The 20,827-nt window shown below is 46.9% G+C and overlaps 2 protein-coding genes across 2 annotated transcripts in view; one reads left to right on the forward strand and one right to left on the reverse strand.

Moving 5' to 3' along the window:
* Positions 1-215: 215 nt before the first annotated feature.
* On the reverse strand, positions 216-14,688 carry DIMT1 (DIMT1 rRNA methyltransferase and ribosome maturation factor). The gene is made up of 12 exons (XM_040421328.1): positions 14,497-14,688; positions 8,446-8,519; positions 8,282-8,368; positions 7,145-7,206; positions 5,019-5,112; positions 4,891-4,940; positions 3,969-4,092; positions 3,604-3,696; positions 2,969-3,033; positions 2,266-2,329; positions 530-636; positions 216-437 (listed from the first exon to the last, which is right to left on the reverse strand). Exons 1-12 carry the CDS (start codon positions 14,552-14,554, stop codon positions 395-397), a joined length of 921 nt encoding a protein of 306 aa, XP_040277262.1. The 5' UTR covers positions 14,555-14,688; the 3' UTR covers positions 216-394.
* A 63-nt stretch (positions 14,689-14,751) lies between these two features.
* The window catches only part of IPO11 (importin 11), a 565,426-nt gene continuing 559,350 nt past the window's right edge, over positions 14,752-20,827 (forward strand). The window contains exon 1 of the mRNA XM_040421326.1: positions 14,752-14,904. The gene's annotated coding sequence lies outside the window, so the exon portion shown is untranslated. The remainder of the gene's footprint in view (positions 14,905-20,827) is intronic.

Consider the following 20,827-nt stretch of genomic DNA (forward strand, 5'->3'; position numbering starts at 1 on the left):
CACAAGAAGGCAGCAAACACCTATGCTAACAATTATAATGTACTAGACACCATCATGAAGAAATGCCACACACCGTTCTCTCTTATAAACTGGAGTTTTACTCTCTAAAATAACATTTGACAGTTTATGGAAAATTACATTATTTATTGACCCCAATTCATGTGGGGTTACATCATTACAATACACAAAGCCTTTTTTTTCCTGCTTTGCTCTTCATCTGTAGAGTGTAAGCTCCATGTACAAGTTGAGGCCTCAGGCACACATCTGAGGTCAGACTAGTGGAGCATTTTCACTTACATACACACCCGTGTCCAGCCACTTACTGGCTCTGTGCCCATACAGATACTAGAACAGAATACCCTATTATAAGTTTAGAAAGGATAAGCCAAATAATTTAAGAGAAATGGATTCCATCTGCATTAAACCCATGAAGTAATCTGTGGACAAGAAAAACAAAAAAAAAAAAAACAGGCGATTTAGATAAAAGGTAAATAAAATTGGCTTTTTTTTTACTTAACGGTAAAGTCACCTGATAAAATCATCTATGTCCATAGATCGGGCCCGTTTTTCTCTAAATCCGCTGTCTGTGAGGACCTTTTCAACTTTCTCGGCTATGCTGAAATTGTCTGGTATTGCCTGTGTCAGAAAGTGAACGTTTGTGTTACATTTTGCAGGTAGGGCAGGTCTCGGGGCAAGTGCCCTAGATGCTGGGTCCCATGAGGGGCTGCTCTGCCTTGGCCAGTGTATTTGGATACAAGCAGCAAACTAAGGCCGAGTTCACATCTGCTTTGAGCTTTCCGTTATTCTGAGGTCAGAACAGAAAATGGAAAATAACTGATCCGACTTGGGCTACTTTCACACTGGCGTTTTTGATGGATCCGGCAGGGATCAGCAAAAACGCTTCCGTTACTGTTTATACAACCATCTGCATCCGTTATGTACTGATCCGGTTGTATTATCTATAACATAGCCAAGACGGATCAGTCATGAACTCCGTTGAAAGTCAATGGGGGACGGATCCGTTTTCTATTGTGTCAGAGTTAAATGGATCCGTCCCCATTGACTTTCATTGTGGGTCATGACTGATCCCTTTTGGAGGATTCCGTTTCGTTCAGTTACGTTTTGTCCCCATTGACAATGAATTGGGACAAAACGGAAGCGTTTTTCTCTGGTATTGAGATCCTAGGACGGATCTCAATACCGGAAAATAGAAACGCTAGTGTGAAAGTAGCCTTATAGCATCAATTGTGATCAGTTTGTGTCAGACATCTGCTTTTTTTGATGGAAGAAAAATGACTGCACACAAAAGTAACTGATGTTTGACAGAACTGACACAAACTGATCTCAACGGATGCAGAAAAAAAAACACGGATCTGTTATTTTTCTGTTCTTCTGATAAGAAGAACAGAAAGCTCAATGCAAAAACTCAGCCTAGGGCCCCATTCACACAACCGTATTTTTGTTCCGCATCTGATCGGCATTTTTTTGGCAGATTTTCATTTCAATGGGGCCGCAAAAGATCCACATGTCCACATCCATATGTCTGTTCTGCAGCCTCGCAAAAAAATAAATAAATAAATAGAATGTGTCCTGTTCTAGTCCGTTTTACGGTCAAGTATAGGCATTTCTAACAGAGGGCGCGACACGCTGAGCCGCAAAATTTGGAATACACACGGCCGGTATCCGTGTTCTGCCGTATGCACCTTTTGCGGCCCTGTTGAAATGAATGGATCCGGATCCGCGGATCAGACGTAGAACAAAAATACGGTCAGGTAAATGGAGCCCAAGTCTTGGATACAACAAATGACCGTAATAAAGTGACAACTCATTAGTCATTCATTGCCGGTGACTTGAATCCTTTCCATTACCATTTCATCTAGATTCTAATTAATACATTCCAAGAAATAAAGAAGATGGCAGCGGATATAAAAGATACAGGAAAAGACTGAATACACAACACAGGGGAACCCGGCAGCGTATTACCAATTACAATCCGGGATGAGCGGACCAGAACCTCACCAGGTTCGGGTAAAGAAGGAATTCCGTTATAACAGAATTCGATGCATAACGGATCCGTCTGGTTCCCGTTACACAGGGCGGAAAACAATCCTGCATGACGGAAACCAGACTGATCTGTTATCCTTGCCCGTAGACTATTCTCCCTCTTCGAGGCTTCAGTTTTGCATTCGGTTATAACAGAACCCATAACGGAATTCCTTCACTCCCCGAACCCGGTGAGGTTCAGGTCCGCTTATCCCTACTTACAATGTTGTGGAGGGAGCAGTGTATCCTGTAATTCTTCTCCAACAGCTCCTGGACTGCGCTGGATCTGCAAGACAACATATTACAGAGGCTGGTGAGGAAGAGCATGGCTCCAGAGAAGGTTTCTTTATCCCATAATGCCTCATGTGGCCATCTCAGCTGAATGTTGTGATACCTTTCACTTACTGATCCATTGCTTCATTCAAGTGCACCGAGGGCGGTCACAAATCACCATGTCCACCCATGCTCCTCCTGCATCCCGCCAGCCCCCCCTCTCTCCTTCCTAAACAAGGCCAGGCTCCTACATAGTCATCTTGCCGACCCCATCAATCGAGATGGAGGGGCCAGGGTGCACAGAGAGGCTTGGTCCTGCCCTCGGTGCCCGTTACTGGTTATTTCCATATTGTAATGAAGCAATGGATCTGTAAGTGAACGGTATCATTCCATCCAGCTGAGCCAGCCCTACATTGTGCCTGGGAATAACAGTGGATCCCTTTAACCCCAGAGACTCCTGGCATCACTTGTTCCCCCCTGCGCTGGAGACATCGATAACATGCAGTATCTGAATACATCATGAGAGAACAGGGACTGTTCAGCCAGCAGCCATAATGAGTCTACATCCCGTTTAATATTCTTCAGAATTTAAAGGCAGTTCCTGAAGCCAGACACTGACGGCTTATATTCAGGAATTAGAGACAATACTTACTTAAATGCTGCAGAAAGTGTTTTGTTTTTCCTTACAAACGCAATTCGTACCAATCCGTCCCATTCCTGAACAGAGAAGTAAGAATATCAGCCAAGGCCGCAGATGAGCACATAACCTTGTACAACACACATGGGTAAATGAATACTACGACCACCGAGCATGGGCAATTTCAGGAATAAATCCCACCGCTTATAGATTTAAAGAGGTTGTCCCATGAAAAATATTTTCAAACCAGCACTTGGATCTGAATACCTTTTGTAATGGCATTTAATGAAACATTTTGTATAGCCATCGAGGTTTCCAATGAAATGTATCTGTATAGCACCACCTTTCTCTGTCCACCGTGCTGAGGTGGACACACATTTTCAGCTCCATCCTTCAACTGCCTCCTGAGCTGTGATAAGGAGAGCATGGACACGCCCCCTGAGCTGTGATAGGGAGAGAGCTGCAGAAGGACACGCCCCTGAGCTACCAGCCTGAAGAGAATCTAGCAGAACAATTGGAGCAGTGAATGGGGAGATCTCTGGACCCATGTGTGATCACAGCTCCTTCACTTAAATGGGACGGAGTGTATCTACAACTGGGTCATCAACATAGGAAGCCGGACAACCCCTTTAACAGCTTATTCACCTTACCTTAAAGTTTATGGGAGGAGGAGGATTTCTTGGTTCTATTCTAACAACGCTGGATTCCACTTTTGGAGGGGGTCTGAAGTTGTTCTTCCCAACCTACGACACAAAATAGAATATTAGGAAACGTTACCCTGCTTACATGTAAACTGTGCAGCTGTGCTTGGTGCAGATAGAGACAAGTCAGAAACTTATCAGTGAGGTTCACAAACCACTAGAACAGAAGGGCAGGAATACTCAGCCAAGTACTGCGCCTACAGTTCAGAGGAGGCCTAATACACTATCTTCAGGTAGACATCCCTCTCAGAAGAGAGACAGAAGAACCTCAGAAGAGTCCAATATAAGAAAAAGAGGTGACGGAGCCGCCTTACCTTCATGAGATGATCTACACGAGCCAGTAGCTGGGTGTTAATGGACAGGCGGCAGTACAGCTTGTCTCCTGCCTTGGCCACCAGCCGCATTGCAAACTCTCTCTGAAACATCAGCACCGCACATCTACAGAAAACAGATCTTTAGGGTTCAAAATTTCTACATTCTACGATCTTTCAGCAATTTGGTCCATGGGCCAAGATCCATTCTGTACAGACCCTTTGGGAACCTATTCACACAACCGTATTTTTGGCCTGCGCCGATCCGCATTTTTTGCAGATCAGATGCAGACCCATTCACTTCACAGTGTGCTGTCTGCATCCGTATCTCCATTACGCAGTCCTGCATAAAAGATAGAACATGTCCCCTATTCTTGTCCGTTTGGACAAAAAAAGCATTGTTACCATGCTTCTGCCAAAAAACGCAACATTGACGTCATCCATATTTTTTGCGGATTCGCGTTTTGTGGACCACAAAATACATACTGTTTTGTGAATGCACTCTTAGGCCTCTTGCACACGACCGTATGGCTTTTTTAGTATTTTGTGGTCCGCAAAAAAATACGGATGACGTCCGTGTGCATTCTGTTTTTTTGCGGAACGGAACAGCTGTCCTCTGATAGAACAGTCCTATCCTTATGCTGACAATAATAGGACATGTTCTATCTTTGAACGAAACGGAAGGCATACGGAGTACCCTTCATTTTTTTTTTTGCGGATCCATCGAAATGAATGATTCCGTACATGGAACGCAAATAACGGAAAAAACAAACTTTCGTGTGCAAGAGGCCTTAGCCCGTGAAGGCTTGCCGGGGATGGTACACCTGAATAATGCTTTCTGTAGATGCCCCCTTCACCAGGTGTACTGTCATACAGTGTTAACCATACAGTATGGTACCCAAATAACCGTGCCATGTGAACTCACCTGAAGAACGGTCTGTGAAGAAGGAGCTTGAAAACAAAGGGAGAGGAGATCTACAGAAGAAAGAGCACAGTGAAAACGGAACCTGTGAAAGATCCCATATGTGGATGGGGGAGGGGCACCTACAGTACCTGGTAAGGTAAATTGGCCACACACAGGTCAAAAAACGGCAGGTCAGTCTTTAACACATCTCCAACCAGGACTTGAAGTTTACTTGCAGCAGGTCTGGAAGATAAGAATACAGACAATACGTCACTCCTATGTGCTCTGATCGGACCATAGACCCAAAAATAAGGGTCACCTAAAACTGCCTAAAAAATGTTATGTTAACAAGTGGGAAATTACTACCAACGGGGTCACAGTGCCAACACTTCATCTATAAGCCCAAATCACCAAATGATCTCTAACAGATACATGAAATTACATCGATGTTCATCTCAGTGCATTTCATTATGATAATCAGAACGCGCCATCTAGTGGCTTCCTGTGGAACTGAAACTTTAATAAATAAGTTTTATGATTTATATTTAATATAGCACTGTCCATTGGTTTCCTAGATTTCTATATAAAAGTGTTTTTTTTTTTTGTTTTGTTTTTTACTGTAAAACACTTATTTTCATCTGTAGTGTGGAGATTTATCAAACTAGTCCAAAGAAAAATAAAATAAGAGTATTGCTTACAATGACCATTCAGCCCCCAGATCTTAATTTTCAGCTGTCCCTTTTAACTGTGTGCTGACCACCCAATGACAATATCCTTCCGGGCGGTCGGCACTAATCTCTGCAAAGATATTCCTGGAAGTCCTTGTAGAGTTTGCAACTGCACGTCAGTCGTAAAAAACACCATCCCTGCCCCCCCCCCCTTCCTTGTATAGAAGAGCCAGATCAGTTCTGCAGTGAGGCTGTGTAGCCTTGCACAACCCCTCTGGAGGGTGTTTTCCCCCAGAACTGGGGCTGTTCTTTTATATTTGTACACACTGCGATAGCGCCATCTAAGGCTACTTTCACACTTGCGGCAGAGTGATCCGGCAAGCAGTTCCGTCGCCGGAAAACGTATGCCAACTGATGGCATTTGTAAGACTGATCAGTCAGAAAAATGCATTGAAATGCCGGATCAGTCTTTCCGGTGTCATCCAGCAAAATAGATCCGGCATTTATTTTTTTCACCTTTTTTTCGGTCTGCACACGGCATCCCGGTATTTTGAATGCTGCATCCGGCACTAATACATTCCTATGGAAAAAAATGCCGGCATTCAGGCAAGTCTTTATCTTTTGCCTGATCAGTCAGAAAGACTAAACTGAAGACATCCTGAACGGATTGCTCTCCATTCAGAATGCATGGGGATAAAACGGATCAGTTCTTTTCCAGTATAGAGCCCCTAGGACGGAACTCAATGCCGGAAAAGAAAAAACGCAAGTGTTAAAGTACCCTTAAGGTACTTTCACACTAGCAGCAGGACGGATCCGACAGGCTGTTCACCCTGTCGGATCTGTCCTGCCGCTATTTCGCCGTGCCGCCGCTCCATCCCCATTGACTATAATGGGGACGGGGGTGAAGCTCTGGCGCAGCACGGCTGCCGGACTAAAAAGTCGGACATGCAGTACTTTTAGTCCGGCGGCCTCTCGTCGTGCACTGCCGTGCTGCGCCGGAGCTCAGCCCCTCGTCCTCCTTATAGTCAATGGGGACGGAGCGGCAGTTCGGCGGCACGGCGAAATAGCGGCAGGACGGATTCGTCCTGCCGCTAGTGTGAAAGTAGCCTTACCCAGTCAATGACATCCAGCCGCACAGTCACATGACCAATATGTATAGTAATAACGCAATAAGAGGTACAAGTACTGTTATATAAAAGGGGTTTTCCAGGATTTTTTTAACTGATGACCTATCCTCTGGATAGGTTATCAGTATCTGATCGGTGGGGGTCCGACACCCAGGACCCCCACTGATCAGCTGTTTGAGAAGGTACTGGCACTTGCAGTAGCATCACGGTCTTCTCACAGCTTTGCCTAGGCTGAGAGACTCCACGTTCGTCGCTTCATAGATGTGAATGGGGCCAAGCTGCAATACCATGCAAGTCGCTGTGTGTGGTGACCTGAGAGAAGGGTGCGTCGCTACTGTGAGCACCGGTGCCTTCTCAAACATCTGATTGGTGGGGGCCCCAGGTGTTGGACCCCACCGGTCAGATACTGATGATCTATCCAGAGGAAAACCCTAACCGGTGTAGAGAAGGCGGCGAGGTTCCAGCACAATGGATACGTACGTGCCCTGGACTCTCTTCTGGAGCTCCGCCACAAGTCGTGTATCAAGTTCACAAGCGACAACCTGGAACAAATCAGATAAGAGATTTTTTTACGGTGTTAGGGTCACGTATATTTCACAGCGGACACCAAGTGGGTGCCCAGGATGTTCCCAGCATCTTGTGAACTTCTCCAGATAGAACCGTCAGCTTTTTACACTACAATACTAGCAAAACTGGGACAAAAAAAAAAAAAAAAGTTGCACTTATGAGACGTTTCTGCCGATTTGTTTTGCCTTCGTTTTGTAAAAATTGCAGCAAAAACTATGATAAACTACAACAAGCGTGAAAACATTTCAAAGCCAGATCACGGCTTCCTACACTGGTGATACATAGACGTTATTAAAGGGGTATTGTGGCTACTGAAAATTATCCCCTATCCACTGTTCTCGGGTATCTCTGGCAGTCCTGTAGAGATAAACCGTGGCAGGGTGCATGCTCAACCAGAATTGGTGGGCATCCCAAGAGTCAGACCCCCACCGATCAGTTAGTTATCCCATACCCATTGGATAGAGGACAACTTGTAGCAATCGGAATACCCCTTTAACGGACCTTTCAGCTGCCTGCTCTGATTAGTTCATCCTCTTCCTGTGACATCTAGAATGGTAAGGCATCATGCTGGAAAAGTTTACTCCTAAGGCCACGTTCAGGCTGACCACTGCATCTACAGCCCCACAGAATGGGCAATCCCCTTGTGGCCCCCCAAGAATTGACATGTTGGGAGAACTAAGGTGCAGATTTCTGGGACAGTTATCCTGGATTTAAATGTGGAAAACAGACAAATCCTTTAAAAATAAATAACCTGTGTGAACAAGCCCCAAGGCTCTATGGGATACAACACCCCGAAGACAACAGTGGCGATAAATATATATATAGGGCTAGTCCTAAGCTATCCAGTATAAATACATAAGCACCATCTAAAGGTGTGTGGAGAATTCATGATATAGTGTAAGATCCATCAACAGCAGGTGAGAAGGAACCTTCAGTTTCTGAGAAGTTACTGTAGAAGGGACAACTGAGTAGATCTGCCAATACCTCTGTATGAGACAGTAGGTACATATCAGATGTGGACTCCGGGGGGCACTGTAATAAAGAGCTTACCTTTTTGGCTTTCTCTAATAACTTGACAGTCATGTTCCCTGTGCCAGGACCAATCTCCAGCACGACATCTGTTGGTCGTATGGCGGCCTGGAAGACATGTACAGTACCCCAGTCAGCACCCATGTGTCGCCTCTGCCTGTATGTGGTGCAGGGATTGTACCAACCTTCTCAATGATGCTGTTCACGATGAGCGGGTTCTTCAGGATGTGCTGCCCAATACCCGTATTGAACATAACCCCTAAAAGGGAAAAAGGAAATCCAGAAAGCCGCGTTAGTTCTTCAGATATAAATGTTATGCATTTTAGTCTTAAAGGTGTCTGTCAGCAGTTTTATCCCTATGACACTGGCTGACCCGTTACATGGGCGCTTGGCAGCTGAAGACATCTGTGTTGGTCCCATGTTCATATGTGCCCGCACTGCTGAGAATAATGAGGTTTCAGTATATGAACATTCAGGAGCAACGGGGGCGTCACCTTTACTCCCAGAGGTCCACATCCTCTCCACCTTGAGTGACAGGACCAGGCAGTGAAAACTTGATTACGCCTGGTCCTGTCAATCAAGGTGCAGAGGACACAGCAGTTGCAGAGAGAGCAGAGCCTCTAGGTGTAATGGCAACGCCCCCGTTGCTCCTAGAGGCTCATTTGCATACATTAAAACTTCACTTTTCTCAGCAATGTAGACACATATGTACATGGGACCAACACAGATGCCTTCAGCTGCCGAGCGCACATGTAACCGGTCAGCCAGTGTCATGGGTACAAAACTGCTGACAGATGCCCTTTAACAGGGCTCCAGATGGCAACTCAAAATATCATTTGGATCCTAGATTTCTAGTGTTAGGGTTCCCAAGTGATATGTCTAATACAGAGCTGATGGAGCACGCCAGGATTTTATCGGAATAGCTTCCTTTACAACAGGAGGCAGATAAAAGGGATTATGAGCACAGGTTTATAGTCTGTAACCATGGTGACACATAGGTCTGCATAGGAGCTGGAGACACAAAATAGCTTTTTATTTTTTCATTTTTAACCAGTTACGGACCTCCCATAGACTATACACATTTACATTTAACTCTGCAGAGATGTTCCTTCCAAAGTTAGCAGCTGTATGGGGGTTGTGCAGTTGCAGGAGCCTTATCCATTGCTGTATATAAAGCATACGGATCAGGACGGCTCTAGTCTTAGCATACTTTCACACTTGCGTCGCCGGATCCAGCAATCGGTATGCAAATGGTTACCATTCGTAGACGGATCTGTCTCACAAATGCATTGCAATACCGGATCCATCTCTCCGGTTATCATCCCAAAAAACAGATCAAGTATTTATCTTTTTCACATTTTTAAAGGTCTTGCATGCGCAGACCGCAAGACCGGATCTGTTTTTCCGAAACACTTGGGGCCGGATCCGGCATTAATGCATTTCAATGGACCTGGCATTCCGCCAAGTGTTCCGGAATTTTGGACGGAGAAAATACTGCAGCATGCTGCGGTGTTTTCTCCGTCCAGAAACCGTACAGTGACTGAACTGAAGACATCCTGATGCATCCTGAACAGATTGCTCTCCATTTAGAATGCATTAGGATAAAACTGATCAGTTCTTTTCAGGTATTGAGCCCCTAGGACGGAACTCCATGCCGGAAAAGAATAACGCAAGTGTGAAAGTACCCTTATGCTGAGTTCACACGAGCAAGTCCGGATAAGGTCCGGATGCGTTGCGGCAAACCCGCACGAGTAGGTACACAATTGCACGCGTGTGATAAAAAACTGACTGTGGTACCCAGACCCGAACTTCTTCACAGAAGTTTAGGTTTGGGTTCGGTGTTGTGTAGATTGTATTATTTCCCTTTATAACATGGTTATAAGGTAAAATAATATCATTCTGAATACAGAATGCATAGTACAATAGCGCTGGAGGGGTTAAAAAATTTTTTAACTCGCCTTAATCCACTTGTTCGCGCAGCCGGTATCTCTTCTGTCTTCCTCTGTGAGCAATAGGACCTTTGATGACATCACTGCGTTCATCACATGGTACGTCACATGATCTTTTACCATGGTGATGGATGTGATGAACGCAGTGTCGTCATCAAAGGTCCTATTGCTCACAGATGAAGACAGAAGAGATGCCGGCTGCGCGAACAAGTGGATTAAGGCGAGTTAAAAAATTTTTTAACCCCTCCAGCGCTATTGTACTATGCATTCTGTATTCAGAATGATATTATTTTACCTTATAACCATGTTATAAGGGAACATAATAATGATCGGGTCCCCATCCCGATCGTCTCCTAACAACCGTGCGTGAAAATCGCACCGCATCCGCACTTGCTTGCGATTTTCACGCAACCCCATTCATTTCTATGGGGCCTGCGTTACGTGCAAAACGCACAAAGAGGAGCATGCTGCTATTTTCACGCAACGCACAAGTGATGCGTGAAAATCACCGCTCGTGTGCACAGCCCCATAGAAATGAATGGGTCAGGATTCAGTGCGGGTGCAATGCGTTCACCTCACGCATTGCACCCGCGCGGAATACTCGCCCGTGTGAAAGGAGCCTTATGCTGTTTAAACACCTAAACTCCAGCATATTTCCAGATTATCCGGTCCGGAGCTTTACCAGAGATGGCCTTTCACACCAGTAGCCATCACCCCAGAGATGTTCCATGTCGGGTGTGTTCTCACTGCAGAGGAAATGTTCCAGGTGCTTAGGCAAGGGGCTCTCATTTGGAAATAACACAGAGTTAGTACTAGGGCTCTGGGGAGAAAAAGTTTGGGTAAAGTCCGGAACAGATATTGGATTCCACTGTAAGTGTGAATGGGGCTTTAGAGATCATGTTGAACGCCAGGGGTCTGCATGAGCTGCTGTATCTTATCAGACCCAGACCAGCTTTACAGTCAGGTTGTACAGCCTTTTACAACCTCTCTGGGGCTATAATACGTCAGCCCAAGTTACAGGAGAAATCAGCTAATAAGGAAAAGAATCAAATACCCGAGCGAATAATCGGGTATTTTTAACATTTTCCCCCCTAGTTCAAAAAACAAAAACATATTTTAAACACAGATAAAACCATGGCTTCTGAAAAACAGAAAATGAGGCTGGTCTCAAAGGAGGAGGGGTAAATGGTCCAGGATTTTCAGACTTGCTTCACGGTCCAGATGCACTGAAGCAAAAAAACAAAACAAAAAAAAAACATTTCGGCCTATAGAGTGGGCAACTAATTCTTGAACCTGTCTGCATCTGCGGTGCTTCTGCTAAACTGTGCCCCATTTTTGATTGCAAGAAGCCGGCAGTAAAATGACATTTAGGCCTGTCTCACTAGCATTCCGGCAGCGGATCTGAATACCAGAAAAAACATTTTCGTTTCGTCCTCATGCATTCTCAGTGCTCCAAAAAAAAAAACAACACAACACAACACACATCAAGAAGCCATTGGTTCCTAATCTGAAAAATTTAGGAGCCAAATTAAATTTTTTAGTCGCCAAATTTTTGTTGTAATATAAGGGTCAAAACTGGGTTTTCTTTAGCCTCTTGGCTAATAGTTTTTTCATTCATAAACCTCCACATTGAGCTCCCAGCAGCAGATAGAAGCCTGCAGGGCACACTGGTGACACCACCTGGGCACATTGTCTTTACTCCACAGAGGCTCCGTTCCCGCCATGCTGTCCCTGGCACTTCATGAGCAGTCGGCAGTGGCGCGTGCTCCCCTGTTCCATGAATGGCAGTTAAATTATCGTGCGTATTCATAAGCATTAGACATTTTTTAGGGAGAAAAACTCTACAGGCGTCCAGGACGCTTGTACAGTCGTTATTGAGACTAGGGATGAGCGAATCGACTTGGGATGAAACAGCCAAAGTCGATTTGCATAAAACTTTGTTCCCTAATTGCGACCTCTCCCGCTCGCCATGTCTGCGACGCTGCTGTTCTGTCGAGACTCCACCTGAAGCCTGGTAACAGCCATAGTTTAATAAGGAGCGCCGTTGGACCTCTCCTGCACATCAGCTGAACTGTGCATACAAAAGAGGGGTGTAAAGTGGTTGTCCCAAATGGCCATTAATTACATGACCACAGGTTAGATGAGCCTGGGGCTACATCGTGACTTTGGCCCCTTGCAGACGAGCGTTCCTCCCGCAGCGAGTCCGCAACACAGCACCCGGCCTGACGGGAATCACATAGCATCATGTAACCCTTACAGTTCTGGAATGTATTGGATAACACGGACAGCATTATGTCAGTGTTAGGCTGCATTCACACATCCGTGCTGTGTTGCGGATCCGCAACACACCTGCCCGGCACCCCTATAGAAATGCCTATTCTTGTCCGCAGCTGCGGACAAGAATAGGACATGCTCTATCTTTTTGCAGGGCCAAAGATCGGGGCCGCGCTCCGCAAATGCGGACAGCACACTGTGTGCTGTCCGCTTCCATTCCGTCCCCATAGAGAATGAATGGGTCCGCACCCGTTCCGCAAAATTGCGGAACGGATGCGGACCCATTTTGCGGACGTGTGAATGGAGCCTATCCAATACATTCCAGAACTGTAAGGGTTACATAGCATCATAAATCAATATAATGCTATGTGACCCCCGGCAGCGCTGGGAGGTCAGGCCGGGAGCTGCGTTGTGGACTCGCTGCGGGGGGAACGCTCGTCTGCAAGGGGCCTTTGGCAGTGACAAACATCACATGGCCAGAGATCGCAGTGTAGCAATGCAGCATTGCCACTAGTGAGAGGGGTCATTTTGGGACCTGCCCCAATAATTCTCACAACTGTAGGGTTGCAATGCGACCCCATTCACTGTCACGATTTGAAACCCTGCCCTACATTACGATGATTGGTGGTGCTGGCAGCAGTGCATTCTTCTTTTTATTTAGGCCCCGTGACAGAACTGCGTAGACCAGCTATGGAATCGGTTTCATCTGCCAGTGTGAGGAGACATAGCCCAGCGTTACTGGCTGAGCGCACTGCAGCTGTCCACCATTGCCCCCTCTTCTCCTCCACTTACCCCTAAGGCTACTTCCACACTGGCGTTTCTGGGTCCGCTTCTGAGATCCGTTTCAGGACTCTCACTTGCGGCCCAAAACGGATCAGTTCAGCCCCAATGCATTCTGAATGGATAAGGATGCGTTCAGAATGCATCAATTTGGCTGCGTTTGATCTCAGTTACATTTTTTAGACGGTCACTAAAACGCAGCTTGCAGCGTTTTTGGTGACCGTCTGACTATGCGGAGCCTAACGGATCCGTCTAGACTTACAATGTAAGTCAATGGAGACGGATCCGTTTTTCACTGACACAATATGGCTCAATTGAAAACGGATCCGCACAAAACGCGAGTGTGAAAGTAGCCTTACATGGGGGGCACAGGGCACCCTCAGCACATGGCGCAGTGTATGCAGAACGCTCACCTCCGTGCGCCGCATGACTGAAAAACTGGTCGACTTTAGCTGCCCCTTGTCTATGGAGCAGTCGGCAGTGAGCACTGAAAAGCAAGCTTCTGTGTTCAGCGCGGGAGAAGAGCAGCCAATGGTACGGCAGCACACTGATACTGACCAATCAGCAGCCTCCTCACTGATAACAGAGCTCTGTTATTGGATTGCCATCTGTCTGCTGGATGCAAGACCTTTCTTCTTAAAGCGGCAGAGCAGCGGAGGGTCTAGGCGCAAATGGCGACCATTTTGGTCGCCATCTGGAGCCCCGATTCTGAATGGAAAGAGATCCGTCTTCCGTTTCGGCAGCATTCAGTTTTGCGACTGGACACAAAACCACTGCAAGCTACGGTTTTGTGTTCGGTTATAAAAACGGATCCGGCACTGAAAACAATTAGTCAATGGTGACGGATCCGTTTTTTGTATTTTTTAGGAGATTATGCCTCTGTCACCAGCTGACTTTCAATGTATTTAGCGACGGATCGGTTTTTTTCCGTTTTGATTTCACACAACCGCATCCTACCGGAACGGATGTGTCCTGATGTGCAAAATCAAAACGGATCCGTTTAATTGCATTCTCTGCCGGATCTCAATGAGTTGTCAGCTGTGACAAGTTCTAGTTGTCAGCTCTATGCGGCGCACTAACATTACATCACTGCCATATTCCTATGTAAATACCCCGAGCCGCAGTCTATGGCAATTATCGCAATATGCCTGCCACAACAGCATCACAGGAAGGGGACATGTAGCGCTCTGATTCCATTGCCTGCCCGCCAATCAGCACCCCCTGGGCACCTACCCTGGCTCCTGATCTCCTGGTGCTTACGACTCTTCTTCTCGGACTTGACTTTCGGCATCTTTCTTAATACAGTCTCCCTGAGTACACACCAACAACGTGCTAAACTTCTGTCCGGCGCGAGGAGATGACGTCACCAAACACTCTCGCCAGGGGCATGCCGGGAAGTGTAGTTCTGGTCTTCTGAAGTGAATTTTGATTAAGAGGATTACTGCGGTGAAAACGTGGCATACTATACCGCGGGTGTAGATAACACTGGACTGTCCTGTCCTGCTCGGGATAATGGGGGAGTAGGGTCTCTCCTGGTAGAAAGCGTCCTTCGGCTGTGAGGACGGCCTCACTCTCGCGATACTCACTCTTCTCGCGCGGCTCTCAGCCTAGACTGGCGCACGCCGGGACTGGAGCAGTGAGGTGAGTGCGACCTGTGATCAGTGAGCCCGTCCTCATCCCAGCATCATGTCCCCGCCGGGACCCCCCCAGTGCTGCAGCCCCGGTCTGTGCACGGAGGTGGGAGCTCTGCAGTCTAAGCCGGGATGAACCAGTATAACCAGCGCGGCACTGGGAGTTTTGTAGTTGTAGTTCTTGAAACTTGCCAGGGGCACACAAGGCGGTTCTAAGTCCATAGGATCACACAGTGTGACACAACTCATTACCTCCATGCCAGAGCCTGCCACAGTGCCCCCAGTACAATGCCAGAGCCAGCCACAGTGCCCCCAGTACAATGCCAGAGCCTGCCACAGTGCCCCCAGTACAATGCCAGACTCATTACCTCCATATCAGTGCCAGTCACAATGCCAGACTCATTACCACCATACCCCAGCCTGCCACAGTGCCCCCAGTACAATGCCAGACTCATTACCTCCATATCAGTGCCAGTCACAATGCCAGACTCATTACCACCATACCCCAGCCTGCCACAGTGCCCCCAGTACAATGCCAGACTCATTACCTCCATATCAGTGCCAGTCACAGTACCCCCAGTACAATGCCAAAGGCATTACCTCCATAACGGTACCAGACACATTACCTCCATACCACAGCGCCCTCAGAACAATGCCAGATCCATTACCTCCATACCATGTCTAGCCACAGTGCCCCCAGAATCCATTGTAGTGAATCTTGGTGCAGTTGCTGGATACATCTCTTGTGAATGTATAGTCTTCTTACCAAAGTTTCTCTGATCAGATTCAAACCCACAACCCCAACACCGGACGACAGCCATGCTAACCACTGAGCCACCCACTACCGTCTCTGCGACTCCCCCCACCGTCCTGCATGCCGTGATTGCTTCTCTGACATAGTGATTAGCACAGCGGGGGATGATGGGAAAGTTAATAGCACTGCCCCTCTCAGAGAGAGGTTGCCAAAACGGAGCCATCAAAAGAAGAATCGGGGTCAGTATAGGAGCCGGTATCTTATATGGACATATATATATATGCGTTCAGACCGCCGCTTCTGTATACACTGCCCAGAATTGTGTGATGGGTACACTTTCTACACCCTGGGGTGGTATGAATCGTTGCCCCGTCTCATGCCCCATGATGTTGGATTTGATGAGGTTTTGGGGTGTAATCTCGAGGCCTATTACACATAGCAGTGCTGGTTTTGCAAGGATTTTTCTTTACTGTGAGTTCCACCTATAACAAGCCACGTGGGCAAAAAACAGAGTAATCCATGGCAGAGCCCCCTCTTATTATATGGCCCCCCTCAGAGCAATCCTCAGTGAGGGACTAAGGTGTTATGAAATGGATCAGAAACAATGGAGCACAGTTAGCGCCTGTTCACATTATGTTTAGGCCCTGTATTTGGTTTATGCATCAGCAGGCCTGGTGACTGTTAAAGGGGTTGTCCCGTGACCAGAGGTCGCGCTATATTTTTTCCGGAAGAGTAAAAATACTCCTCTTACCGTTTTTGAGGAGTATTTTTAGGTGAGGAGGAGTATGAAATTTGCAGTAATAGAAATGACTAATACGTAGGCCTACATAATGTTAAGGGCTTGTCCACATCTGCATTGTACGGGGCTCTGTCGCAGATTCTGTCAAAGACCGGACAAAAAAGCCGTACACGCAGAATCCTGAACAAAAACTGAATGGATGCCATAATAGTCAATCAGTTCTGGTTGGGTCAGTTATGTGTCCGATCCAGCACTTGCGTTATTTTCGTTGTTCTGCTCATCTAACGAAGCAGAACAGAAATAAATAGTGGTGGTGTGAAGAACGTGCCCTCAGAGGTGGTATTCATGCCAGGGTACTATTACTTGTTAATAGCAGGCAATTATAGCGAAGTGATAAAGTACAGTTCCATACAGTGGATCTTCCCCGTACTTAATCACAAGTCAGACGGGTCAGTCATAAAAGGGACGGCCTCCCTGACAGAAAGAGTAGGCCGCAACAGCCCCCTGGTTATAGGTGGCATACAGCTGCATGTAGGTCGATGGGATCTACAGGCAGGGTCCCATTAGTCCGAACCAGTGGATCCTATGACGTGTCACACGGGAGTGAAGCAGAGTACTTCAGAAAGGCCTGAGAGCCACAGCAGGGCACAGGCCTTCCTGCCACTGCCTGCCGCTCACACACCCCACATGTACAGAACAGGGCACCGTCAGAGCATGCACACACTGCTGCTTCTGTGCCCATACACCATGGATGAATACACACACTGTAGAGATGACAGCTGGTGCCCCTCTACCCACAGCGCCTCTTACCACAGGAGAAGAGGGGCTCACCCAGAGCAGGAAATCGGCCCAGGTTTTGACTGAGCGAGAGCAATACCTTTATGTCACCCAGTCGCAGGGTGAAAGGCTCGGCACAGTCCTGTATTATACAAGTTTACAGCATCCGGTAATCCTCAGAACATTCTTTTGGCGCATTGTCAGTGGCACACATTGTAGAGAAGATACCTGGTGCCTGGCGCGTCTCACCGCAAGAGAAGAGGAGCTAACTTACTGGGCTCATCCGGAGGACGAGCGCTGCTCTAGTTTCTGCGCATGGTGCTCCGAGTGTTGTAGAGTGCGGGCAGCACTGCCGTGCACATATAGATAGATCGCGCGCTGCAGCTTTACAGTAGCGCGCCGAATGGTCGGCAGCCTGCTCAAAGCAACCAATAACAAAGCTGCTTGCTGTGAGGAGCTTTGTTATTGGTTATGTCAGGCATCGCAGCGCTGCCTGTGCTGTTCACTGCGCGCCCTGAGCTGCTGAATGTAGGGGAAAAGTCTAAGACGTATTGGTACGTCTTAGACTTTTTTCAAGGAGTAAAATGGTCTGAACAGGCGTCTATGGCGCTTGTACGGGCTTTATTGCGGCCTCTGCCCGCGATGTGTACTCTATAACTGGCTGATCAGCGGGGGTCTGACCTCTGGGCTCCGCCAGTCACTAGAACGGGGCGTGTGCTGCCTGTTTCAATGGTTTGGCAGACATTTCTATATTCAACTCGACGAGTACGAGAGCTTCTGCGTGTCCACATGCAACATGGGCCCTCTCTCTAGTGATCGTCGGGGGCCCCAGAGGTCAGACCTCCGCTGATCAGACACTTAGGCCCTATCCTGTGGACAGGGGATAAGTTGTCACAGAAGAACTCCTTTAAAAGAGCGTCCTTTCGGCCTCCGTCAGGCTGGTAGGCATTGGCAGTATGGAATAGTGTAATCATGTGCATCCAATGTAGGGTTAATTGTCTCAGGCCCCTTACACATATCTGTGTCCGTGATGACGTCTGTGTTTCATCTGTGTGTCAGTTTTTTCGTCATCCGTATTTGGGCTCATGCACACGACCGTATGTATTTTGCAGTCTGCAAAAAATATGGATGACGTCAGTGTGCATTCCGTATTTTGCGGAACAGCCGTCCCCTAATAGAACAGTCCTAACCTTGTCCGTAATGCGCACAGAGTAACTTCCGATTTTTTATATATTTTTTCGGACCCATTGAAATGAATGGTTCCGCATATGGTCCCCAAACAAAAACACAGAATGGACACGGAAAGAAAATACGTGCATGAGCCCTTACCCATACTTACCAACGTTTCAGTTGGTAAAATCGGGGCATTTAGACCCCGCCCCTGCCTGGGAACACACACTTATGCCCATTTTCAGCACGGGACAGCACAGATTTGCCGGGACTGTCTCTGAAAATTAGGGAAAGTCCTGCCAAATGTGGGACAGTTGTCAATATCCAGAGCATCTTCTACCAATGGACGGCATCCTTGTCAAACCATAGGCTTCAATGGGTCTGCGCCATAGACCAAAGTAGTCCGTGACTCCGTTGTTTTTCCACTGACCCACAGATGTGTGAATACACATGTTTAAATCCATGTGGATGTGTGATGTATGTGGAGAACTGGACCTGAACCCTCAGTATCATACAATCCGCAGTGGGGGAGTCCTACATAAAACAGGTCCGTATTATGAGGCGAATCCAGCCTGACGGAGAAGCCGGCCTTGTTGTCCGTAGCAGCCAATCAGGGCTTAACGTACATCTCCTAAAGTGCTATGGAAATATGAAAGCTACCCTGTGATTGGTTGCTTTGGGCACAGGCCTCATTGCAGGAAGGGGAGCCCGGGATGATGTCATTTTTAGGCTGGGTTTCCATGTTTAGGTTTTTTGATGAAATCTGGGAACAAATCATAAATGGGGAGGACACGTATAAGGCCTCATCCACACAACTGCCTTTTTCATCTCTGTGCTATCCACATTTTTTGCCGACAGCGCACTGAGCCATTCATACACTGCCTGTCCAAAAAAAAAGTCGCCACCTGGATTTAACTAAGCAAATAGTTATGAGCCTCTTATTAGATAATTACTACATGGGCGATTATCTTTCAGCTGGCAATAAGTTATTTAACCCCAACTGGTGCAATGAGTTGCTTCTCGTTTCTTAAACAACCATGTCGAAAGACACATCTCGTGGTCGTGGAAAAGAAGTTAGTCTGTTTGAGAAGGGTCAAATCATTGGCATGCATCAAGGAGATTGCAGAAACTACTAAAATTGGGTTAAGAACTGTCCAACACATTATTAAAAACTGGAAGGATAGTTGGGAGTCGGGACCCATCGTATTCGAGGAAGAAATGAGTGGGGAAAAAATCCAGAATTATCGTGATCGGCGATCACTTAAAGGGGTTGTCCGAGTTATTTTTTTGTTCTTTCTATGTTCCTAACTAAGCAAATGTAACAGATTTCTAATTAACTCACTTTATCTGCAGGGGCTGGTTTCTCAGATTTCACTGAGGGTCACATGACCTGTGATGTCAGCTTCTCTCCCTGCTCTGATAAAGGTCGTTTACAAGCCTGTAAACGAGACGTCACTGTGCTGGCCACGCCCCCTTCACTGCCGTCTGCTCTCTCCTAGGATTCTTAACCCCTTCAGCTGCACATACTGGCTAGCTACAGCAGTGACAATTCTGGGCACAGGGTCTGACAGACTAGAGAGAGCATTGCACAAGAAGGTAGGGGGAAGATCCTGTGTATTAGCAGTGTCATTATACAGCTGGGACTTGTAGTTCTACACATACAACATGCTGCAGAGTCTCCCAGCACTCAGGGCAGCTCTTGTATCCACTCCCTTAGCAGTGTCATTATACAGCTGGGACTTGTAGTCCTACACATACAACATGCTGCTGAGTCTCCCAGCAGGCAGACATGTCACTCAGGGCAGCACTTGTATTCACTCCCTTAGCAGTGCAGGGGGAGGGGCAGAGATCGTTTTTATTGCATGTAAACAAAGGGCCAGAAAAGAACCAGGGAAATGAGGAAATATATATATATTTTTTTGCATAAAACTTGCTTAGCTTAGTTATATATCAGATTTTCAGTGCTATATTATTTTTTTTCATAACTCGGACAACCCCTTTAAACGTTTGGTAAAAATCAAATCGAAGAAAAAAAAAACAGTAGAACTCAGGGCTATGTTCAATAGTAAAAGTAAGAGCATTTCCACACGCACAATGCGAAGGGAACTCAAGGGATTGGGACTGAACAGCTGTGTAGCCACTAATCAGTGAGGCAAACCAGAAAAATGGGCTTCAATTTGATAGGGAGCATAAAGATTGGACTCTGGAGCAATGGAAGAAGGTCATGTGGTCTGATGAGTCCAGATTTACCCTGTTCCAGGGGGATGGGCGCATCAGGGTAAGAAGAGAGGCAGATGAAGTGATGCACCCATCATGCCTAGTGCCTACTGTACAAGCCTGTGGGGGCAGTGCTATGATCTGGGGTTGCTGCAGTTGGTCAGGTCTAGGTTCAGCAACAGTATGTGCTCCAAGAATGAGGTCAGCTGACTACCTGAACATACTCAATGACCAGGTTATTCCATCAATGGATGTTTTCTTCCCTGATGGCACGGG

Source organism: Bufo bufo, chromosome 2 (assembly GCF_905171765.1).
Source record: "Bufo bufo chromosome 2, aBufBuf1.1, whole genome shotgun sequence".
Classification (NCBI taxonomy): domain Eukaryota; kingdom Metazoa; phylum Chordata; class Amphibia; order Anura; family Bufonidae; genus Bufo; species Bufo bufo.

Excerpts from the sequence above, each read along its gene's own strand:
- DIMT1 (XM_040421328.1), bottom strand. The coding sequence starts at position 14,554 with ATGCCGAAAGTCAAGTCCGAGAAGAAGAGTCGTAAGCACCAGGAGATC. Across the intron at positions 7,207-8,281 it reads TATTAGAGAAAGCCAAAAAG|GTTGTCGCTTGTGAACTTGA; the intron begins GTAAGCTCTTTA and ends GATTTGTTCCAG. Across the intron at positions 4,941-5,018 it reads TGGCCAATTTACCTTACCAG|ATCTCCTCTCCCTTTGTTTT; the intron begins GTACTGTAGGTG and ends TTTCTTCTGTAG.